The 25,656-nt window shown below is 41.1% G+C and overlaps 2 protein-coding genes across 6 annotated transcripts in view; both read left to right on the forward strand.

The window, feature by feature from the left end:
- Positions 1 to 11,912, forward strand: part of UBE2J1 (ubiquitin conjugating enzyme E2 J1) — a 30,754-nt gene extending 18,842 nt beyond the window's left edge. For all 4 annotated transcript variants that reach the window (XM_060419571.1, XM_060419572.1, XM_042253409.1 and 1 more), the window contains one exon: positions 8,483 to 11,912. In XM_060419571.1, the coding sequence (XP_060275554.1) occupies positions 8,483 to 8,761 (279 nt within the window). In that variant the 3' untranslated portion in view covers positions 8,762 to 11,912. The remainder of the gene's footprint in view (positions 1 to 8,482) is intronic.
- A 5,573-nt stretch (positions 11,913 to 17,485) lies between these two features.
- The window catches only part of LOC101110852 (gamma-aminobutyric acid type A receptor subunit rho2), a 41,825-nt gene continuing 33,654 nt past the window's right edge, over positions 17,486 to 25,656 (forward strand). For both annotated transcript variants that reach the window (XM_060419568.1, XM_027972715.3), the window contains exon 1: positions 17,486 to 17,784. In XM_060419568.1, coding sequence (XP_060275551.1) covers positions 17,600 to 17,784 — 185 coding nt within the window. In that variant the 5' untranslated portion in view covers positions 17,486 to 17,599. The remainder of the gene's footprint in view (positions 17,785 to 25,656) is intronic.

Consider the following 25,656-nt stretch of genomic DNA (forward strand, 5'->3'; position numbering starts at 1 on the left):
TCCCTCTAATGAATTATAGTATCTTAAACAAGTTATTTATATTTTCTGAGTCTTCTTTTTGTTAAATGGAGCTGGACTAAAACAACTTTAGGTTTGTAAATAGGACTTTTCTTCTATTGATATGACTTTTCTGAAAAGTTAGTTTCAGTATAGTGCTAGACTCTGAATTAAATTAAATATACATACATTAGCCACTTTCTCAATAGGTGCTCTGTCTTTGGCAGGTTTCTTAAGCTGCATTAAGGCACTGACTCAAAGGCCTGGAGTCAGAGATTTGCCTTAGACTGTCTCTGTCCAGTAGAATAGCCACTACCCACATGTGGCTCTTTGAATTTATATTTACCTTATTAAAACTCAGAGGGTAAAGAGTCTGCCTGCAGTACAGGAGACACAAGAGACTCTGGTTTGATCCCTGGGTTGAGAAGATCCCCTGGAGGAGGAAATGGCAACCCACTCCAGTATTCTTGCCTGGAGAATTCCATGGACAGAGGAGCCTGGCGGGCTATAGTCCAAAGAGTTGCAAAGAGCCAGACACAGCTGAGCAACTAAGCATGCATGCGTATGCTTTTTTGGGATCACTTCCCAAATAAACTTCTTGTTCTTATTCAGAATTAAGCTAAATTAAAAATTCAGTTCCTTAGTCACACTGGCCGCAATTCAAGCATTCAAAAGACCCAAGTGGCCAGTGGCTACCGTTTTGGACAGCATAGATATAGAACATTATTGTCATCTCAGAAAATATTCTGTTGGACAGTGCTGCCTTGCACATAGTAAGTGTCTAATAAGTAATCACTGAAGGAAAGATTCCATGGGTGCTGTGCATCTTATTAGTTGTGCCCTGACCTATTGTCTAAACATTAGTGGGTCTTGGTCATTGGAGAGACCAATTAAGAAAATGTGACTGGATTGTTGCTAAATAATTAGGATTGTAGGGAAAAAACATTGACTTTCCTTTCTATATATGAGATGAACTGTCTTTTTGGTAACAGGTTGTTTGGTTGAGTAGACACATCTTTCCCCTCTTCCCCAGTTTAGAGAGGATGTTAAAGGGTCAGAGAAATTGAAATAGAAGCTGGGCAAATACAGATTTGCCCAGGCAAATATAAAGTGGGACTGAGTGGTCCTCTCCCATTCAAGAGACTGAGATGGGTGGAAAAAAGTAGGTTGGAGAAAGCAGGAGAGAGGGTGCTGTAAAGTAAATTCTTGGAGGGGGCTGGAAAAGGAGGTATAAGAAAAAAGTGTGTGCTAAGAGATTAATTGTTTTTATGTGTTGCCCATGTAATTATATGTTATAGAGGGATATAGTGAATTAATTTTAGTCAATATATGTTTTAGCTTGAAATATTTAAAAAAATATTCAGATTACTTTTCACCTTTAGAATTCTAATTGTTTTCTATGTCATAAATAGTTTTTTTAAAAAATAGAACCATCCTACTGCAGAGAGGAGAGTAGTCACCTATAAAGACAGTCTGCTAATACTTTGTGATGTATTTAAATATGTCTTTAGTCTGTTTTAAATCTGTGTCAAGTCCCCTGTTGCATATTCCAGTTATCCTTATTCCAGTTGTAATTTATTTTACAATTATTTATTGTCTATTTCACTTCCCAGAATGTACGTTCCTTGAGGATCAGGCCTCTCCACTGCACTGTATCCCTAGTGCCTGGCATAGTGCCTTGTATATAGTAGGTCGTATTTGTTGGTTTTGAATAAATGAATCTGAGGATTGGCACTTTAAAAATATACTAGTAATACAGGTAAAGAAATGACAAAGTTTAGTAAATTAGATCGCACAAACAATACTTTTGTTATTACAGTAGTCTTTTCTATTTTGATTTCTTCCTTATTTTTTCTTCTGGTTTTATTGCAATATAATTGACATATAGCGCTGTATAAATTTACAGGTGTACAGCATAATGATCTGACTTGCATATACCATGAAATGGTTACCACAATAAATTTAGCAAATATCTAGTAGCTCATAGATACAAAATGAATGGAAAAAGAAAAAAAAATTTTTTCCGTTGTGATGAAAACTCTTAGGATTTACTCTCAACAGCTTTCATATGTAACAGCAGTGTTAATTGCATCAATCATATTGTACATTGCATCCTTAGGACTTATTTATCGTATAACTGGAAGTTTGTACCTTTTGACTACCTTCATCTGTTTCTCCTACCCCTCTGGTAACCACAAATCTGATCTCTTTTTCTCTGAGTTTGTTTTTGAAGTTTAATCTACCTATAATACTATGTTAGTTCTGTGCACAACGTAGTGATTTGGTATTTCTATACATTACAAAGTGATCACCACCCATTTTGATTTTAAAGTACCTAACGCAGAACTCTTCTTCACAGGTATAGGTAGGTAATTGATACCAGTTCTGGTTAAAACAATAAATTGCCTATAGTTACAAGTTTAGCTCTTAATTATATTTACATACAGATTATCTCAGAGTATGATTATATAATTTGATCACTAGGGAGGTAACTGAAACCTGGTGTTGGCTGGGGGTGGCTGCTTTACATGCTAGTGTAATGTGGATTCACTGAGATGTTATACATCAAATCCCAGATAAGCTACGTTTTTTTATCTTTGAGGGGGCGAGAGATTGCCCGCAGTCTAAATGCAGCAGATAACATCAGGCCATCTGTTGCTTTTTGATGCAGATTTTTTAGCTGTGTAGAAATGGGAACAATACTGATGGTCGGCTTATGTTCTTCCAGTCTATCAGGTTTTTTCTTCTTCGCGAGAGTGAGGTTCTGAATAAGCCATTCCACTTTGTATTAAGAAGCAAACACAAAACTCCCTTATAGATGCTAAACTATAGAAAATTTTATATGTATTACAAGGAACTTATGTGTGATTGTGACATATATATTTAAATGTAATTTAATTGGATACAAACATCACATATTTCTATGTTCCCAGAAATGATCACTTCATCTTAATGAAGGAAATAGAAATGATTATCACTCAAGTATACATTCTGTGATATGTGTTTGAATAAGTTTAGGCAAACAGCAACGATTTAAATGTTGTGCCACCAAACCTATGGTGTTTTGAAAATGGCCAAGTCCAGCTTGATTCTGCATCTGCGGTTCAGTAAGAACCACCAAAACTGAATCTGGTTAGTCCTTCCAATCTAGAGCCCTCTAGGTCTACAACATTGAAGTTATACAGTTTTACCGGGATGTGATTGTGTAAAATAGGGAGAATTTCATAATATCACAGCACTAAGTTTTAGTCAGTAATGTATCATCTAAAAGGAATCCGAAATTTAGGAACCTGTTTAAAGAAGTGTACCTACATAAATATTTCCATGAAGTACACATACTAAATGTCATCTGAAGTCATGGTTTGAGGGATTGTTATTCTAAATATGTTAATCATACTAATAAAATTGTGAGAATTAGTCCTAAATAAAATCATGACTTTTCTTTTGTTAACCTCAGTCTGGAGTCTTCAAAGGGATGTATCGATAGTAATATTAGTAATGCCTAACATTTAATAAGCATTGTGTATCCTGCATGCTTTATATCATTATCCTGTTGAATCTTTACAACTACTGAACCGGATATTACCCTTGTACAAGAGAGGGAGCTGAGTCTTCGGTTCAATAACTTGCTTAGGGTCACACATCCATGAAGTGCTGAAGCCAACCTAGTGATAATAAGACTACCTGTTTTAGTCCTGGTCAGGCTTGGTGTTCACCACTCAAACTACTGGAAAAAAACAACACCTGTAAATAAAAGCTTTAAGATGAGTCAATCTCTTATGCTAGTTTCTGGATTGATTCTACCACCTTCCTTTTTATTTTTAAGAACCCATTTCCCTATAAGCCTTGAGTACTTTTGCTCTATCAGACACCTTTGTCTTCTTGGCTGAACAGTTGGAAGAATGGGAGGTTTCAAGTGCAATGGTGCTCTTGTCTTGGTTACTATCACTCAGTTCACCTCCGTTAGTATTAAATCACTACATGACAGTGTGACAGTGTAGGACCTCATAAAATGTGGTCTTCGTGTGCCTGCTCTTCAATGAGCACCTTTCTCCTGAGCCCTGGAGTAGGGAAGTCCAAGTTCTGCCTCTGTGTTATGGGTCACTACATTTGAGTGCTTCCAAAGGATAGTTTTAAGAAACTCAGATTTTTACATCTTTTAATGTTGGGGTGATGTTGGAATTAGTGTAACGTCTTCCGTAGATAACTAAGATCAGCAGTTTTTTCCCTATTGTTTATAGCTGTTGTCAGGACAAAGCTCATTCTCTTACCAATTTTTTTAAAAAGTATTTGCATTATATTTTTAGATTCTTTTTTCTTCTAAATACTGAAATTTTCTATAATGAAAAGTATTTAAAATCTTTTGTATTTACTCAATTTAAAAAGTTATTCTGAATAAAACATGCATTCTTCAGTTGAGTTCAGTTCAGTCACTCAGTCGTGTCCGACTCTTTGCAACCCCATGAATCAGAGCAGCCAGGCCTCCCTGTCCATCACCAACTCCCGGAGTTCACTCAGACTCATGTCCATCGAGTCAGTGATGCCATCCAGCCATCTCATCCTCTGTCGTCCCCTTCTCCTCCTGCCCCCAATCCCTCCCAGCATCAGAGTCTTTTCCAATGAGTCAAACTTTGCATGAGGTGGCCAAAGTACTGGAGTTTCAGCTTCAGCATCATTCCTTCCAAAGAAATCCCAGGGTTGATCTCCTTCAGAATGGACTGGTTGGATCTCCTTGCAGTCCAAGGGACTCTCAAGAGTCTTCTCCAACACCACAGTTCAAAAGCATCAATTCTTCGGCACTCAGCCTTCTTCACAGTCCAACTCTCACATCTATACATGACCACTGGAAAAACCATAGCCTTGACTAGACGGACCTTAGTCGGCAAAGTAATGCCTCTGCTTTTGAATATGGTATCTAGATTGGTCATAACTTTTCTTCCAAGAAGTAAGTGTCTTTTAATTTCATGGCTGCAATCACCATCTGAAGTGATTTTGGAGCCCAAAAAATTAAGTCTGGCACTGTTTCCACTGTTTCCCCATCTATTTGCCATGAAGTGATGGGACTGGATGCCATGATCTTCATTTTCTGAATGTTGAGCTTTAAGCCAACTTTTTCACTCTCCACTTTCACTTTCATCAAGAGGCTTTTTAGTTCCTCTTCACTTTCTGCCATAAGGGTGGTGTCATCTGCATATCTGAGGTGATTGATATTTCTCCCAGCAATCTTGATCCCAGCTTGTTCCAGTCCAGCATTTCTCATGATGTACTCTGCATATAAGTTAAATAAGCAGGATGACAATATACAGCTTTGACGTACTCCTTTTCCTATTTGGAACCAGTCTGTTGTTCCATGTCCAGTTCTAACTGCTGCTTCCTGACCTGCATACAGATTTCTCAAGAGGCAGGTCAGGTGGTCTGGTGTTCCCATCTCTTTCTTAATTTTCCACAGTTTATTGTGATCCACACAGTCAAAGGCTTTGGCATAGTCAATAAAGCAGAAATAGATGTTTTTCTGGAACTCTCTTGCTTTTTCCATGATCCAGCGGATGTTGGCAATTTGATCTCTGGTTCCTCTGCCTTTTCTAAAACCAGCTTGAACATCAGGAAGTTCACGGTTCACGTATTGCTGAAGCCTGGCTTGGAGAATTTTGAGCATTACTTTACTAGCGTGTGAGATGAGTGCAATTGTGTGGCAGTTTGAGCATTCTTTGGCATTGCCTTTCTTTGGGATGGGAATGAAAACTGACCTTTTCCAGTCCTGTGACCACTGCTGAGTTTTCCAAATGTGCTGGCATATTGAGTGCAGCACTTTCACAGCATCATCTTTTAGGATTTGAAATAGCTCAGCTGGAATTCCATCACCTCCACTAGCTTTGTTCATAGCGATGCTTTCCAAGGCCCACTTGACTTCACATTCCAGGATGTCTGGCTCTAGATTAGTGATCACACCATCGTGATTATCTGGGTCATGAAGATCTTTTTTGTACAGTTCTTCTGTGTATTCTTGCCACCTCTTCTTAATATCTTCTGCTTCTGTTAGGTCCATACCATTTCTATCCTTTATTGAGCCCATCTTTGCATGAAATGTTCCCTTGGTATCTCTAATTTTCTTGAAGAGATCTCTAGTCTTTCCCATTCTGTTCTTTTCCTGTATTTCTTTGCATTGATCACTGAGGAAGGCTTTCTTATCTCTTCTCGCTATTCTCTGGAACTCTGCATTCAGAAGCTTGTATCTTTCCTTTTCTCCTTTGCTTTTCGCCTCTCTTCTTTTCATAGCTACTTGTAAGGCCTTCCCAGACAGCCATTTTGCGTTTTTGCATTTCTTTTCCATGGGGATGGTCTTGATCCCTGTCTCCTGTACAATGTCACGAACCTCATTCCATAGTTCATCAGGCACTCTATCTATCAGATCTAGTCCCTTAAATCTATTTCTCACTTCCACTGTATAATCATAAGGGATTTGATTGAGGTCATACCTGAATGGTCTAGCGGTTTTCCCGACTTTCTTTAATTTCAGTCTGAATTTGATAATAAGGAGTTCATGATCTGAGCCACAGTAAGCTCCTGGTCTTGCTTTTGCTGACTGTATAGAGCTTCTCCATCTTTGGCTGCAAAGAATATAACCAGTCTGATTTCGGTGTTGACCATCTGGTGATGTCCATGTGTAGAGTCTTCTCTTGTGTTGTTGGAAGAGGGTGTTTGCTATGACCAGTGCATTTTCTTGGCAAAAGTCTATTAGTCTTTGCCCTGCTTCATTCTGCATTCCAAGGCCAAATTGGCCTGTTACTCCAGGTGTTTCTTGACTTCCTACTTTTGCATTCCAGTCCCCTATAATGAAAAGGACATCTTTTTGGGGTGTTAGTTCTAAAAGGTCTTGTAGGTCTTCATAAAACCATTCAACTTCGGCTTCTTCCGTGTTACTGGTTGGGGCATAGACTTGGATAACTGTGATATTGAATGGTTTGCCTTGGAGACGAACAGAGATCATTCTGTTGTTTTTGAGACTGCATCCAAGTACTGCATTTCGGACTCTTTTGTTGACCATGATGGCTACTCCTTTTCTTCTGAGGGATTCTTGCCCACAGTAGTAGATATAATGGTCATCTGAGTTAAATTCACCCATTCCAGTCCATTTTAGTTCGCCGATTCTTAGAATGTCAACGTTCACTCTTGCCATCTCTTGTTTGTTTTAAAAAGTTATTCTGAATAAAACATGCATTCTTACTTATTTGAAAGAATGTGTGTTGACTCTATTTGTAATCAGTATAAAGTTTTCAATACAACAAAGACTTTTGTTATTAGAGGTAGAGTTAAGGTATCTATATAAGCAAAATGAAATTCATATTTTGTAGAGTTTTCTTGTCTATGTGTGTGTGTGTGTGTGTGTGTTAGGTGCTTAGTCATGTCCGACTTTTTCCAACCCCATAGACTAGCCCACCAGGCCCCTCTGTCCACGGGATTCTCTAGGCAAGAACACTGGAGTGGGTTGCCATTTCCTTCTCCAAAAGGAACTACAGAAAGAAAGAAAGTGAAGTTGCTCAATCGTGTCTGACTCTTTGTGACCCCATGGACTGTAGGCTACCAGGCTCCTCCATTTATAGAATTTTCCAGGCAAGAGTACTGGTGTGGGTTGCCATTTCCTTCTCCATTCTTGTCTATGAACCACATTTATGACTTTGAATCACTTGTTACCACATGGTGTTTTTGCTTTGACCAAGCATGCATTGAAAGGATAGAAAGCAGTTGACATCCAGGGCTTTTTAGGGGGCACCTCCTGTGCCAAAGTAGAGGATACACTTGAGTCTCCCATGCCTACCTCCACATTTTTCTCAGCACATACCCGGGGTATTCTTGACAATAGTTCATGCTATATACTCATAGAGTAACACAGTTCAAACACAGTAAAGAGTTCTGGACTTGTGTTCAATTCAGTTGATGGGGATTGTGAGAAAGGATAAACCTGTTTTGAAAACCACATCTAACTCTTATAACAATATTACTATGTAGAACATATGGTTTGAAATTATTTCCTATGTTCTATGATTATTGATGTAGTAGGATAACACTGGAGGAAAAACACTATTGAGAGCTGTCCTTTTTTGCCATTTAGAATATGGTAAATCTTTATGTAGAAAGTGGGAATCAGATTGCTTCTCTCCTTGACTCCTGAAAGAAGGGAAGTATTCAGATGATAGCAGATACTGCTGGAGTTGCAGCCGGAGGAGAGTACAAAGCCATCTGTGGAGAATATGGATAAACTCTGTCCTTGTCTTATTTGTTGCTGGTAAATTCCTTCTCCACCTGCGAGCACTCACAATAAGTTGTGTTGCTGGCTTATTCAGAAGGGTGAGTTGCTCATCTCAGCATTCAGAGAATTCTTGGTAGTTTTGCCTTACTGCTCTGCGATGTCATGTACTGTTGAATAGCCTGTATGTATACAAATTTTCTTTGCCAGTTTCAAACTGAATTTCTCAAAATTTCGTAGTATGGAACCCAGAACCCCTCAGCAGCATCCCTTCAACAGCCCGCCCAACCTGTAGCTAAGAGTACCTCCATGAGCCCTCGACAGCGCCGGGCCCAGCAGCAGAGTCAGAGAAGGTCGTCTGCTTCACCGGATGTCACCCAGGGCCAGCAGCCAAGAGACAACCACACCGATCATGGCGGGTCTGCTGTCTTGATTGTCATCTTGACTTTGGCATTGGCAGCTCTTATATTCCGACGAATATATCTGGCCAATGAGTACATATTTGACTTTGAGTTATAATATTGTTTTGTGTCTTAAGAGCTGTGACTCAGCTGCTTCATTAAACATTCTGCATTGGGTATAATCTAAGAATTGTTTACAAAATAATTATTTTATATTTACCCTTCATTCCTTTTTTGATCCTTATAAATTCAGTATAAATATATCTAGACATTCAGTGTCCTGCTTAGTTTAAGGGACTGGAAGTCAAAGTCCCTTGTCTCTCTGTCCAACCTGCTCTACAGGGAAATAACTTATTTGTTGTTTTTCACGCCTCAGCTTTTCTTTATGTAAATTTGTGATACTTTTCTGTATAGCCCTTTGAAATTTTTGGATAAAAGGTGGTATTTTAAGTTCCAGTGAGTATTACTAGTTACTCAGTACCATTTATTGAGTACTCTGTTTCTACTTATTTAGAATGATATAGGGATAAGAGTTGAAAAGGGAAAATAAAACCCCTCAAATAGCTTGCTAAAAACGTATTCATGTGAGAGATACTGGGATTGCCCATTCTATGACTGACTCTATGTCCTAAACATTCTTCGGTGAAAGTAACTATTTTGGTCAAACATTTCTGAGGAAATGAGATTACATCTTTATTACTGGATATTATTTGAGGAGGAAATAATGCTCTGTAACCACTTTGATATGCTATTATCCCCTTCTCTCCAGTTCACACACAAGATTTTTTTTAAAAAGAAGGAAAACAATCCTCCGTAGATCTTTGATTTAAGGAAGAAAGGGTCCAAGCCAGGAAATGGCTTGATTTTCTTCCAAAAGTTAAATGGGAGGGTCTTAAGATTTGAATGTTTGCTCTACTTGGACTTGTATGTCTTTTGAGTTGTATTATATACCTAGCTTTATAATCACTATAAATTTAATTATTTTAGGAATATGCATAATATTGAACTATTTCACGTACCATTTTAATAGAAAAGCTCAGGGCCCATGTAACAGTGATAGAAATTAGAAAAACCTCTACTTAGAATCGCCCACCTAATCAAAGCCCAAGAGATCATTTTCAGTGCAAAAATCAATATATAACTTAGTGCTGACTAGCTCCACAGACTCTGGTAGATAATTTAAACTATCATCGTAAATAATGCCTGGTGAGAACATATAATCACAGGAAAACATTGCTTTCAGCATGTTCAGTAGCAGCCTTGAGGGCACTCTTGAGAGTATTGCTAATGAAGATTTAATTTTTAAATACAGGCAGTCCCCAACTTTCAAATAGGTTATGCTAAAAAAGTGCATTTGTAAGTTAATTTTTTGTTTTTTTACAACTCAGTGTTGCAAATTGTGTTTAGGTTTTAGGCAAGACGACAAAAGTTAGTCCATAATGTATCTTGAGTACTTTGGAGAGTGGTATTTATAAAGTCCTTATGTGGTTTATTATGGGCAATATAGAAACAATTTATAAAATGATTTTAAAGGCCAATTTAATTTTTACTCCTTCTCTCATAAGGCTTTGGTTCTATGAACTGTTAGACACAATTTGTTTTCATTTGATAGCCCAGTTTATGTCTGTATCTAAATTAAGAACATATTGTATACTATGATATAATGCACAGTTTTCTTAAATTTTAATAAATTAGCATTTTTAAGGTCTTTACAGATTGTTACTGTTCTGTCTACAGCTGAAGTTGGTAAAGTCTAAAAAGCCTAAGGACTTTATGAAGACCTCCTATGTCAGAAAAATTATAGGTTAGTATCTTAACAACTTTATTGCCCTGAGAAAATACATTCTGAAGTCTTGGTTTGGAATGTAAGATATTAGGGATGTTGGTTCAGTGGTCTCCTAGCAAGAGGTCACTGACTCACCTGGGCAGCACCAGGTCATCTTATCACCTAAGAAGAACATCCCCATGTCTCAGCCTATGCTGAGATAAATTGTGTGCTAGGAACAATCTCCCCTGCTTTCCCTCTGAGCCAGCCTCAATCCATGTGATATTGTTGCATGTTTTCATGGGGTGTATGTATACTTAAAACTGATTAAGAAGAAGGTACATCATACAGTTCCTCCTCTACCTGAGTTGGCCTCTCATCTCTCACTCATCAACTGCCAGGCCAGCTTCTCTTTTGTTTTTTTTTTTTTTCTTTTTTAGCACCTGATACACATATCTGAAAGTGGCATATCTTTTGCTTCTTCCCTTTCAGCTCACATTGCTACTTAAAAATCCTTAAGTTGTTGATCTGACCCCCGTCGTAGAGTTAAAGAACGAAATTGGTCTTTGGAGCCATTCTTAACACCCCGATAAAGGGCCTCTTCAGAAAACTGTTATTTTTAAAGCCCCACTGTAATCCCTTATTTATAGCATAAGGCCAGGGAAAAAACGTGTAATCTGGTAGATAAATGTTTAGGACTCCTTTCCCAAATCCTAAGATTTAGGTAACTCATGACTTTTTTTTGACCAACACAGCACATACAAGGGTAGTTAAAATAGCATGCATGCTTGAAAAAAATGTCTGTTTTGCCTGTAACTGTTAAAACCAATGAAACCTTTTAAATTTTATGTATTGTGGGCTTTTATGTAGCACTTTACATTTTCATGCTGCTTATAGTTTAATTCTACTGAAATAAATGAATTTCATCAAAATTCTCAGCTACTTTTTAAAAAACAAAATCTTTTAAAATTGTGTATTATTTTGACTATGAAAACACAAAGTTTCCTATTTCAGGAGAATAAGAAATCTTTTTATTATTTTCTGGCTATGAATAAACTTCCTGGTACCTGAGTCCTCCCATTTTTATAGAGCAGAATCAAGAAACAAGCAAACCTCACACAGTTGGGCTTAGTTGTGCAGAAATATAGGCTGAAGTACTATATTGTTTTATTACTTAACAAAGAAGTATATGAAAGGTGAAGATGTTTAGTGAACCTAACTTTAAACAAATAATGTGTGCATAAATGTGTACTTTGGGAATCTCCTGGCAGTCCAGTGGTCAGGACTGTGTGCTTTCACTGCTGAGGGTCCAGGTTCAATCCTTAGTTGAGGAACTCAGATCCCAGAAGCTGTGCGGCTCACTGAAAAAAAGAAAAAAAAAGAAGTGTATTCTTATAGCCTTTGTGGGAGGCTCTAATTGCTCCAGAGCTGTTCGAAACACCTCTTTAAATGCCTCAGAACTAGTTTGAGTTGCTGAATAAAACCAGTGACTATTTGTACCTGATTTTGAATTCTTTGTGTCATTTGGTGTTTTGTCCATTCTGCCTCCTTAAATGTTCTCTTGCCTTTTTCCACTTTTCATGCTCACCGCCACTACCCTAATGAGCCATATCGTCTCAACTAGCACAGTAATCTCTTAGGTTTCTGTTCTTTTTGATTAATTTTTATTGGAATATAGTTGATTTACAATGTGTACTACTTTCTGCTGTACAGCAAGGTGAATCAGTTGTACATATACATATATCCACTCTTTTAGATTCGTTTCCCATGTAAGTTATTACAGAGTATTGTGTAGAGTTCCCTGTGCTATATACTAGGTTCTTGATATCTATTTTATATATATTAATAGTAGTACAAGTCTCTATTCTTGCTGCACACTGCAGCTGGAAACTTCTGTAATGCTCTACTTGGACTTGTATGTCTTTTCAGTTGTATTAATGTGCCTAGCTTTATAATCACTATAAATTTAATTATTCCAGGAATATATATAATACTGAAATATTTCTTGTACCATTTTAATAGAAAAGCTCAGGGCCCTTAAAATAGGCTTGAACCCTTAATGTAGGACACAAGACTGTGTGACCAGAGTCCCACCTAACTCTGGCCTAATTTGACAGCATATAACTTACTGGGGACTTTCCACACCCCTCATCTTGAGCCACTGGGGACAATCCTTGGTCCTGAGAAATAAAAAAATGTTAAAGTTATACATCCAGTGCCTCAAACCACATGCAAAATTAATTCAAAATGAATCTTAAGACCTTAAAGTAAGAGCAAAAACTTAGAAGAAAATGTAAATCTTCGTGACCATGTTTTTTTTTTTTTTTTCCCAAAATGCAAGTTTATTGAATAAAGCTGAGAAGAGCAATAAACAAACAAAAAAAAAATGCATCCACCTAAATTTTAAAAATTCACGTATTTACAAAGTTCGGTAACTGTTAAGTTTCACATGCAGAAGTTAATGCTCAGGGAAATGTCGGTAGTAGTGTCTGGATGTCTTGAAATGCTGGAAGCAATGAAGAGATACACAAACACATTACAGTTTAGCTGTAGGTCAATTAAACGAACCTATGTGGTCCCACATAGGGTCCCACATGTGCAAAGTCACACATTCTAGTTCTGGTTCCTCCTTTTAGGCACAAGCAAGTTGCCACATTCTTTGTAATGGTTCACAGTGACCATTAATGGTGTTGATATACAGTAGCAAGTTTATATATCCCTTTGTTTACAGAACCATCCCATCAGGGAAGTATGAAACATGCATCAAAGAGTAAGAACAGAATTTAAAGGCTGAGGTTCTACTCATAAAAATGTGAGTGGAGGAAAGCAAGTAGTATCTGTGCAACATGCAATATTTTGTACAGAATATTTTTAAGGCCATGGCAGTCTATAAATTAAAACTGGTATCATTAAAAGAACGGTTGACTTCACTTTGAGTGCTCAACACGTTTGTAAATGCACTGTCTACATGAGTGCAGTTTCCTAGCTAGAAGATAAAAGCATAAGCAACCAAAGAAAAAGATAAGTTATATTCCATCAAAATGCAAAACCTTTTGTGTTTGAAAGAACATTAATAAAGTGAAAACACAAAATGGGAGAAAATAAATGTAGATCATATGTCTGATAAGAGACTTGTATCAAGAATATCTAAAGAACTCATAACTCAAAAATAAGCACCAGGTTAAAAAGTGGCAAAGGATTTGAATAGCCATTTGCACGAAGAAGATACTTGAATCATTAATTAGACATTAGGGACATGCACGTCAAAACTACAGTGAGACACCACTTCACACCCACTATGATGGCTAGAGGTGCGCTGCTGGTGGGAATGTAAAATGGTGCAGCCACTTTGAAAAACCACTTACCAGTTCCTCAAAATTTAAACATGGAGTTATATGACCCAGCAATACACCCAGGTATATGTCCAAGACAAAATGCATACACACAACTTGTACATGAATGTTCATAGCTTTTGAATGTTCAAAAAATGTTTTTTGAATTGTTTTTGTAGGCCATTTTTAAAGTCTTTGTGAAATTTGTTACAATATTGCTCCTGCTTTATGTTTTGGTTTTTTGGTGACAAGGCATGTGGGATCCTAACTCCTTGAAGAGGGATCAACCGCTCGTCCCCTGCATTGAAAGGTGAAGTCTTAACCACTCAACTGACAGGGAAGTCCTCATAGTATTATTGTTAATAGCCCCAAACTGAAAACTCAAATGTCCATCAACTGACGCATGAATAAACAAGACATGTTGTAGCTATACAATGGAATGTTATTTGGCAATAAAAGGGAGTGAAGTTATACTATCGATAGCTGCTTCACTATGGGTGAATGATGAAAACATACTGAGTGAAGCCAGACGCAAAAGACTACATATTGCATGATTCCATTTATATGAAATACCCCAAACAGGCAGATCCACGGATACAAAAAGTAGATTGGTGATTGCCAGGGGCCGGAGCGAATGGAGAATGAAGAGAGACTGCTACTGTGTATGAAGTTTCTTTTGGATGAGGAGATGAAACTGTTCTAAAATTAGATGGTGGTGACAGTTGCACAAAACTAAAAACCCCATTTGGGGTAAATTTATGGTATGTGAATGATATTTCAAAAAAAGTTATAAAAAATGTTACACATCTCCAACTGATTTTTATTACTGTAATCACAGAAATTGAACTACTAAGAGTAAAATTTAAAGAAAAAAATTGGTAAGTAAGTTGCATCTGAAATGCAACAAAACAGATACTTCAAGACCAATAACATCCATGCACGATTCTAGGCTCCCAGCCAGTCAGCCCCTAATTGGCCTGTTCCAAATGACAGAAATGAAAAGAGACCTTTGGAACAAAATTTATGGCAAAGAACTTTTCGTAGGTCACATCTCTTCCTCACTAAATCTTTAGCAGGAATGGGACTTTTAAACAGATTGATCACTTTGCTGACAAAGGTCCATATAGTCAAAGCTACGGTTTTCCCAGTATGGCCATGTATGGATTTGAGAGTTGGACCATAAAGAAGGCTGAGTGCCAAAGAATTGATGCTTTAGAACTGGGGTGTTGGAGAAGACTCTTGAGAGTCCCTCCAACTGCAAGGAGATCCAACCAGTTAATCTAAAGGAAATCAACCCTAAATATTCATTGGAAGGACTGGTGCTGAAGCTGAAGCTCCAGTCCCATGCTAAAGTACTCCCAAACCCACATTTCTAGTTAATTCGTTGCAATTTCGCTTCCTGCCACATCTCACAGCTGAAACTACAGTGCTCCCGCTGCCAGATCCAGGAGCCTGCTTCGTGCTCTTACTCCTTCCCAGCACTGACTGGTACCTGGCCCACTCCTGAAACTCCTTTGGTTTCCGTAGCCAACCTCTCTGCTGGTTCTTCTGCACCTGTGTTCTGGCTGCCCACCCAGCGTGTGAGAGTGTAGACTCTCCAGGATTCTGTGCTGGAGCTCTGACCTCTTCTGTTCCCTGACAAGATCTCCCCTTTCCTGTGGTTAAACTATCGCCACGACACTGATGGTGCCACACCTATTTCTCCAATCCAGACCCTCTTCCTGAGCACCAGGCTCCTACTCCAGCTGCCTACTGGGCATCCAGAGGTCCCATGACATCTCATACTCCACAAGGTAAGATTTATTTCCCCCCTCCAAACTTGTCCACCTCTCAAGAACATCAGATAATGTCAAAGCTATGATTTTTCCAGTACTCATGTATGGATGTGAGAGTTGGACTGTGAAGAAGGCTGAGCACCAAAGAATTGATGTTTTTGAACTGTGGTGTTGGAGAAGACTCTTGAGAGTCCCTTGGATTACAAGGAGATCCAACCAGTCTATCCTAAAGGAAATCAGTCTTGAATATTCATTGGAAGGACTGATGCGGAAGCTGAAACTCCAATACTTTGGCCACCTGATGCGAAGAACTGACTCACTAGAAAAGACCCTGATGGTAGGAAAGATCGAGGGCAGGAGGAGAAGGGGACTACAGAGGATGAGATGGTTGGATGGCATCACTGACTCGATGGACATGAGTTTGAGTGAGCTCTGGGAGTTGGTGGTGGACAGGGAAGCCTGGCATGCTGCAGTCCATGGGGTCACAAAGAGTCGGACACGACTGGGTGACTCAACTGAACTTAACTGAACTCACCAGTGCTCAGATGTTTCCGACTCTTTGCGACCTCATTGACTATAGCCTGCCAGGCTCCTCTGTCCCTGGGATTCTCCAGGGAAGAATACTGGTTGTGGGTTGCCATGCCCTCCTCCAGGGCATCTTCCTGACCCAGGGATCGAACCTGTGCCTCTTGCATCTCCTGCATTGGTAGGCAGATTCTTTACCACCTGGGATTCTAGTGCCACCTGGGAAGCCTTATGACCCACCAGACCTGCCTCTACTCTAGAGTCCTGGCTTTCATTGAATTCTTTCACCTCCTACTCTGAACAGTCACCATTGCCCTTTGGTGATGACTTGACTATCTCATTCTTTTGTCTTCCCTGTTCCCCTCCCTTAGGGCAGGACCTCGTCCTCTTATTATGACAATTTCTCTGACCTAACTGATACCAGTTAGAAGTTCCTGAAAAAATAAAGTGGATCATGTCATACCACTTTGCTTAAAGAGATCAAAAGAACTGCTTTTGATTCTTTCCTAAGAAAACCCTATTGCTGTTTCACTTTTAGCTATTGTCCCTTCTGACCTCCATCCCCACCTATAAGGATGTCTCTGCACACTTGTTGTCTACATTCCCAGGATGCAGCAAGCAAGAAATAAGTAGTTTTTGGTTGTTTTCTTTTTTTGCTCCATGTGGAATCTTAGTTCCCTGACCAGGGATCCAACTTGCTCCGCTGCAATAGAAAGCTTGGAGTCTTAATCACCTGGGAAGTCCCCAGTAAGTAGTTTTTAAACATTTTCTTTGGTTGAGTAGATGAAACAACCATGTGTATCTTTGCACTTCTAATGTTCGTAATTCCGTATTCCAGGATAGGGATCAAGCCTCACTGATGGTGACATTATACCTTTTAGGATGAAAGATCAGCATTAGTTTAGTGTTCCTGCTAGGAAGATGAACTTACATAATCACCAATTCTCCTTTGGTTTATGCTTTCTTTAAAAATCAAAACGCATTTTATGCTTTGATAAGATTGAAGAAAAAAAAACGATATGTATTTGGGGAAAAAAAACAAGCACCCTTGTCCACAGGCAAAGCCCAGGCTCTTAGCTCAAGGAATAAAGCAAGCCTATGGAAACAGGTCAATCTCGTGTTTGCTCAGCATTTCCTGGGCACAGTCAGGCGCTCATCTCTGCGTCCACAAGTCCTTCCTGCAAACCCACTCAGAATCCAACCTGCTCCCTGGTGCATGTGACAGACTGGTTTTATGTCACCAGCGAGATGGATTAATGATCTCAGCAAAAAGCTGGCATGTTCAAGAGATTTAATTTTTTTTTTTTTTTTTTTATGTAACAGTTTTAACCAAAGCTCTACTAGGACACAGCGGAAGCTGAGTTTCACAGGAGAACCAACTTACTAATAGCCAATCACTAAGTAGCAGGGAGGGCAAAGCCTTGCTGTTGGTGTCACGACAGCCCAAAGGGGTGGGAAGTGGGTTGGCATAAGCCTCAGTATCAATATTAGATTGGGAAGCTCAGCCAGGCCAGCCATGCCCTCCTCACAGCGCCGGCTCAAGGCAGCAGACCGACTCAATGGTTAAGCCTGGGGGTATCTGCCCTGCTGCAGGTCCCTGGAAGGCAGCTTGCAGCATCACAGACATTCACAGGATGCCTTATTTTCCAAGACTCATTTTGTTCTTGTTTTGCTTGATGGTTCTTGTGGAGAGCAGAAAGCCCAAGAGGAGGAGAGGGACAGGGCCGCTGGAAACCAAGCCAAGGTAAAGCCGTGGGCAGGATGGGGGGAAGGTGGCTGGAGGTGGCAGCTGCACTCTGTGGGACAGCTTCCAGGAGGGCTGGGGGTTAGATCGTCCGTCCTACTGGAATCTCTTTTCCAGTCGGAGGGAGATGAGCACAGCCTCTCACTGGGCACAAATACACTATCGTGTCACCAGTAGTGAGTGACCAGGCTGGGCCTTTCATTCGGATGTTTGTGTTCCTCCAAAGCATTCTGATTTAAGGCAGGTAGCTGAAGACTTCGTGGGTAAAGCATCTTTGTACTTCTCAGATTGTGCTGCTTTGATTCTCGGGATTACATCCTATAGGGACCATAAATGGCTTGCTAAGCAATTACCTCAACAATTTTTTTTGAGGGGAACGGTGTATAGGAATTTAGTTTGAATTATGAAGAAAACATGTAACTGGCAGTTATTTTCTTTAAATTATTTGATTGGTAACAATTTTATAATGGTTTCGAGTATCATTTCACTGTTTTGAATCTTAGAAAAGGGGTTTGAAATTTGCTAGCTTAACAGAAATACTTGTGTGGACAACAGAGAAGGCAATTTTGTGATGTAAGGGAAACATTTCCAAGAAAAACTGGTTAGGCCCAGAATGTGCACTCATTATCACAAATCAAGTTCCTTACTGTGTGTTTTGAACTGATATACCAAGCACAATACTCTAGGTCTGTTCAGCACAAAGGAAAGATCAAGCAGCCAAGATATCCACACCACGTTTGAGATGTTACACACCTGTTTCCATCCTACTAGGCACTGCGTGAACTAGTGATTATGAATATAAGCTAATATCTTGAGATACATTTTCTAAGCCAGTGGTCTCCTTTTTAAAAGAATTTTTTTCGTCACATCAGCTTTCAGGATCTTAGTTTCCCAACCAAGGGTTGAACCTGGGCCCTTGGCAGTGAGATCACAGAGTCCTAAACACTGGACTACTAGGGCACTCCCTAGTTTCCCTTTCTAATCATGTACCACTATCAGTGACAATTTTTTGAAACTGTACCTCCAGTGCGCGTGTGTATATATATATATATATATATATATATATATGCACATATGCATACATGTACTATTATAAATATGTGTATTAAAGCTTGATAGCTTTGTTTTTAGATAAAATTAATTGTAAATAAGAGTTACGGTCTCTACTTCCTGCAACCCAGTGGACTATCTTGAGCCCTCCACGTGTGCCCCTACATTAGAGACCACTGCTCTGGGAGACGTGAAGACTCTGTGGAGTCTAATACCACTCAGTCAGAAGCAGCCAGATACAAACTGACCAGGATGATGGCAAAGAAGCAGCACTCTCGAGGGCTCATCCTGGTTACACATAATCTCAGGATCCTAGGCTGTTGAACTGGCAGGAACCTCAGAGGTCACTGGATCCAGCAGTTCCCCTGAGTTCTAATTCTGTAAATGTGAATAGGTGTTGTATGAAAAAGAGGCTCCAGGGTCAAAGAAGCTTGGGAAATCCTGGTTTAGACCATTTTAAACAGGTACTTTTACTATGTAAATAGACATTGTATATTTGAAGAGGGGGATAAATTACACAGAGGTTATAAAAAAAAAAACACTTTTTTTTGGACTATCTTGTGGGTTTCATATTTCACAGAGAACACATGGGGAAACACTGCCTCATTTTACAGAGGCCAAGACGTCAGCCTGAGTAACTCATGCAGTTGTTAGTGGCTTGTTGGGACCAGATCCTAGGACCCTGACTTACTCAGGTTGGAAGGAAAGTTTCATCTGAACCTGTCTATTCTCTCCAGTGGTGCTGGGTTCAGCATGAGCCCCTCTGGGACCCTCAGGGATTCCACTCTGCAACCTGGGCAATTACAGCATCTCTGTCCCTCCTCAGAAGACCCACAGTCTCATTCCCAGACACCTGCTTGAGCTTGCAGACAGACTGAATTTATTTAAAAAAAATTTTTTAAACTGTAGTATAGTTGATTTTCAGTATTATATTAGTTTCAGGTATAGAGCATAGTGATTCAAAAATTTTATAGCTTATACTCCATTTATAGATATTATAAAATATTGGCTATATTCTCTGTGCTGTACAATATATCCTTGTAGCTTATTTACTTTATACACAGTAGTTTGCATTCACTAGTTTGTTTTATTTTTTAGATTTTGCATATAAGTGATATCATACAGTATTTTTGATTAATGTTTCAATAGCATAATAAAGTCTTTGCCATTCATGTTGTTGCAAATGGCAAAATTTCATTCTTCTTTTTATGACTGAGTACTGTTCCATTGTAATATATACCACGTCTTCTTAACTCATTTGTTATGGACACTGAGGTTGCTTCCACATCTTGGCCATTGTAAACAATGCTGCTATGAACATTGGGGTGCATGTATCTTTTCAAACTAGTGTTTTTGGTTTCTTCCACCCAGAGTGGAACTGCTGGATCATATGGTAGTTCTAGTTTTAATTTTTTGAGGAAACTTCATACTGTTTATTGATGAATTAAATCTGACCCTTAGGAATGAGAACTTGAAATCTATCCCATAAGGTGGTCATGTGGATGAAAAGATGAACATACATCATTCAAAGAATATAAAATAATTATTGAGCAGAAACCAGAAGAAACAATAGAGAAAAGTCGTATCAGGAAACATGGTTCCAGGCCTTTCTGCAATCCACCAGGGTGTGTGCACACTCAGACAATCACAGAGCTACGTCTGTGTGTGAAAAATTTTAGCCAAATATTTGACGAAAAAGTACTTTCATTATTGACACAAGAGTTAAGCTATACTGATAAATAGGAATGAAATGACCTGACCCTTTCTCCTTATAGTCTTAGAGCATTTCATCTCTGTGGAATAGCTCCTCTTAGATGTCCTGTTCACACAGACACACACAGATATACCCCACACCACATACCGCACACTTAGTCTCACATACAGTCATACATTCACATGTAACACATATGGTCACACTCACATATACAGCCGCACAGGGACCTCTTCTAACCTGTCAGCCTTCCCTGTGTCACTCCAGCCAACATACCCTCACAAAACAATTATTCTGTCCAGCTGCAGCTTTTTCAAAACCTCTTCCAGTTTTCTGACCTTTTGTGTCCCTTTTTACTGACTCACTGCCAAGTGAGCCTGTTTGCTCTTGGCTCTCTGTCTTGTTCTGTTCTTCTGGCCTCTTAGCCTCCCAGCTTTATTCCAACTTCTTCCCATCCTGCTGCCTCAGGTGGCCCCCCGACCACATGACTGCTTCCCTGCCAAGAGAGGCCCTTCTCTCTTGAGATCTGAAAATGCAACAAGACCTGGGAGTTTGGGCTCCGTCCTGATCACACTGTCTGGCCTCTCCTGGTCCCAAAGCGCGGGGCCCCTTTCATCTTTCCTCCCCACTTGCTGCCCCCTTGCTTCTGCCTGCACTTGACCACCCTTCTCTCTGCATCATGGCTCCAAGGCTGGACCCAGGAACCCTTCTCTCTCTCTCCCCAGTGACCCTCCCTCTCCCCAGAGGTCTGTGGGGTTGGGAAGTCAGGGAAAACCAGGTTGGGGACCTGCTTCTGCTGCTTGCTGGCTGTGTGGCCATGTTTCCTGATCTTTCTGAACCTCATTTCTCCAAATAGAATGATGGGGTGACCGCAGCTTGGGGCCTGTGAAAGGAGGGGTGACTCAAGGGGGTGTGGTCGTTATGATTGCTGTTAGTATTGCAGCAAATAACCCTCAAAACGATGGCACTCGCCCTGCTTCTCAAGGTGCAGTGAACACATTTTTCTGCTCTCCCCCTTTCACTGGATTTGAGGTTCTGTGAAGAGTCCCAGCTTCGCAGCTGGGGCCCAACATACTGCCCCTGGAGTCTGAGGTGGGAGGGCTTGGGCATTCGAAATCGGGTGGGCACCCATTGTGAAGGATGGATGCAGGGCATCCTGCTCACACAAGCAGCCCAAGCCTCAGGGTATCAGCGGCCCGAGTTATCAAATGACTGGACCTTTAAGAAAAATTCCAGGTCCTCTGAATGGCACTGGGATGTCAATCTCCCTCTCCCCAGCATGTTGGCATGTGAGGACTTCCACTGCCCTAATCCTCCCCTCCAAACAGAGAAACTGTGCTGACCCGGAGGGATTTGCTCCCTGCAAGGCAGGGAGAGCACCAAGCCCGCTGCCCTCACAATTTAATGTCCGTGATGGGCTAAGCCCTCAGGCTGAGCTCTGCCTCCCACCATCCTGGGATGTTTTTGCTGAGGCTTCTGAACAGCTCCCCAGGGGCTGCCACGTAGGGAACCATGCCTGGTCCCGCTTAGCTTCTTGGGGAAGAGACCCAAGAGGGCGGCAGGTCCTTGAAATGATCTGTGACCACACAAGCTTCTAGGGAACTGACTGAAGTCCCACCTTCCAGCTAAAGGGCAGGAAGAGACCACTGGCCTCTCCTCAGAGCTTGCAGCTGCAGCTGCCTTGTCCAAAAGCAAATCTGATCAAGACTTCTTCCTCCAGCACCCTTCCATGTTTTCCCTCAGCCTTTGGTTAGAGATAAAATTCTTCACAGCATCTTCAAGGCTCTCCCTGGCTGAGCTCTGCAACCTCAGTCTGTCCATTTCATCCTCACCCCCTCTACCCTTTCTCCAGTTTCATACAATGGTCCACCCATCCTTCAGCTGGGTTACCTTGCGCTTAGAAGTTCTCAAACTGTGGACATGTTGAGTTGAAAAGCCTATAGGATACCCAGCTGGGAATAACCAGTTAGTAGGATACAAAGGTCCAGGGCAAGGGACATAGGTCTCAGAATCATCAGTAAGTGAATGCCAGTTAAAGCCATTGCCAGAGAGAGTGTTGAAAGGGAGAGAAGGTGGCTGAGACAGGGCCCTGAGGAAACCGGCATGAAAAGAAGGGGCTGAGGAGGGAGAAAAACTGCAGTGGAGGTGGGAGGAGGACCAAGCGCTCTGTCCTGGAAGACGAGGTTTCCAGCAGAGGCTGGCCCTCCCTGACCTTCGGCAAGGGCACCTGCAGGGCCTTGGCTCAGGCCCGAGTGGGGAAGAAGCACTTGGGACTGAGGATGTGGCTGCAGCTCTTTGGGAAAGTGATTTACTTATTGGGAGGAGGGAGAGGTGGTTTTTTAAACAAAGAAACGTTCAAGTGAGAGTATAACTACCACCACAGTGCCACCTTCACTTTCCAGTGAATTTTGCGTGAGGAGGTTCTAGGGTCTGGACAGATCTTCTTCTTTGTTTTGGTTCAAGGTGAGAGAGACTAGAATTCAGTTTGAATGCTGATGAGAATTAGCAGTGAGAAGGGGAGAAGGGGAAGAAGTTGGGCCAGGGTGTTTGAGGGCAGAGTTCTAAGGGCTCAGGGAGAAGGAGGGTCAGGCACTTCTGCTGAGCCCCCAGGGACCTCCAGAACCTACAAGGCCAAAGGAAATGAAAACACTGCTACTGCTCCTGCTTTCTGAGTTGCCGCCACCCTATTTGCACTTTCTACCTGGTGTCTCTCAGGCGTTTGGAAATCAAGATGGCTCCTAAGAATTTGATGCACCGTCATCTCCACAAACATGCCACTCCCCCAATTTTTATCATCTTCGCGAATGTTTCCACCATTCACCCAGGTGCTCGTCATATACCTGGGCAATCCTTGCCTCTCTGTTTCCCCCATCCCCATCCCCAAGCCATCAGCAAGGTCTTTCTGCCTCCCTGAAATCTGATCAGTTCTCTGCACCCTCACCGCTCCCTGCCCTAACCCAGGTAGCATGTTCTCTCAGCAAAAGCCTTCTGATGGTTTCCTGCTGCTTCTCTGCCCTTCCACCATCTCTTCTACCTGAGTGATCTTCTCAGGTATTAATCCAGACCTTGTGACTCCCCTGCTCAGAATTCCCGTGGGCTTCCCCTCTCAGTGTCGTACGTCTGAGGGCCTCAGACCTAGCCCCTGGCCTTGTCTCCCACCTCCTTTCTTACTGCCTTCCTCCTCCTCAGACCCACTGGTCGTCTTACTGTTCCACACATGAGACTCACCTCAGGACATTTGCGCTTGCTGGTCCCTCTCTCAGGATTCACTTCTTCAGCCCCTCTCACAGCTCACCTCTCCAGGGCTCACAAGGCTTCCTTGACCACCCTCTACCCCAACCCATCTCTCTTTTCTTCCTTACTCTGCCTTATTATATCTTTATGGCACTTACTTTCTGAAGTCACATTCTTTCTCTCTCCATTTGTTTACCGTCTATTTATCAGCTCTGTGAGGGGAATGAGCGTCTGTCCTCCCATGACTTGAGTGAGGAGTCTTTGGACAGAGTAAATGCTCCATAGGAATGTGCTGAGAAAATAAATTTTAGTCCAGGAATCAAAGAATCATGCAACGAGAGAGCAGGATGGCTGTCCATATTGTCCAAACAAAGACATTTTCCTCTACCCTGCTAGGTTCTTCTGGTTGGTATAGGAACAAAATTGACATGAGAGAACTTAACAGGAGAAGATCAAACAAAGGTTCAATAATCTGTATCCATGGGAGAGACACAGGAAAAATGAGTAATTCTCCCAAATGGCCAAGCCCTCACATTAAATACCATCTTTAGCTAAAGACAAAGGAGGATGTTGGAGGTAGTGGTTTAGGACTTCAGTCAGGAGGAAGGTAATTCATATGAAGATGGAAAAAGAAATGTTTGGTAAAGCAATGGTGTGCCAGGCTGTGCAGACAGTGGGACATGGTGGATGCTGATCTCCAGGCCCTGCAGAGTTTCTCCACCACCCCTACCCTCTATTCTTTGCAGACATCTCTGGTGACAGCTCTATTCCAGGAACAGACCCTCTGTGCAAATTCTTTTAGGCATGCTGCATGCTAAGTCGCTTCAATTGTGTCTGACTCTTGGCGACCCCATCGACTGCAGCCCGCCAGACTCTTCTGTCCATGGGATATTCTAGACAAGAATACTGGAGTGGGTTGCCATTTCCTTGACCTCCCATCAAATAATACCATCTGGGCCTAGCTGAGAGAATGAAATTTAAGGATTTCATAGGAAGATGTCTCAAAGAACAGGATCCTGAGACAGGGAATATGTCACTCTCCTCTTACAGAATTTAAACAGGAAATATGCTTGTTTCGCTAAAAAGTAGATGAAGTGTGATAAGAACACAGAGAGTAAATAGGGGTGTATATAAATGAATAATAGACATTCAAAAACAAAGTCTCTCCCTTGATTTCTAAAACCTTTCAATATCTAACACATTACAGATAGTACTATAGTAACACTGATTTCTTATAAGGTTATTTCCTTCCATCAAGAATTAAATCTCAGGGAGTTTCCTGGTGGCCTAGTGGTGAGGATTCTGGGTTTTCACTGCTGGGGCCCACTTTCCATCCCTATTGGGGAACTTTAAGATCCTGTAAGCATCACAGTATGGCCCCCCCAAAAAAAGAATTAAAACTCACATTCCATCAGACCCAAATGTTCAAATAACCTGCTTGCTTGCATTCCTTCCTTCCTCTCCATTTTATTCTCCCTCTCTTATTATGTTTCCTGTTTAGTGATCATCCTGTAAGTAGAATATTGCTTTGGAATATTTGGAACTTGATTGCTTTAGGATTATGTGTAGTTGTGGTGGGAAAAAAGATATGGAAAGAATGAGTATGAGTGAGGAGAGAATCACTCCTTTGTCCTCTGGGTTAAAGGAAGGACAGCGAAGCGGGGTCTGCCATCCTGGGCTCCAACCCCCCTCCCTCACCACCTGGCTGGATGGTTCGAGCAGTTCTGTGCCCAGCTGTGGCCTCCATGCCCGCTGGCTGTGAACGGTCTGTTCTCCCAAGGGTTGAGGCTCTCTCCGCTTTTGTAGACAGCTGCCAACTGGACGGACATGAGGAATATCAGGTCTGGCTAGGATCAAACTAGCCTGTTAAAACTTTA

This window comes from Ovis aries, chromosome 8, assembly GCF_016772045.2.
Source record: "Ovis aries strain OAR_USU_Benz2616 breed Rambouillet chromosome 8, ARS-UI_Ramb_v3.0, whole genome shotgun sequence".
Taxonomy (NCBI): Eukaryota; Metazoa; Chordata; class Mammalia; order Artiodactyla; family Bovidae; genus Ovis; species Ovis aries.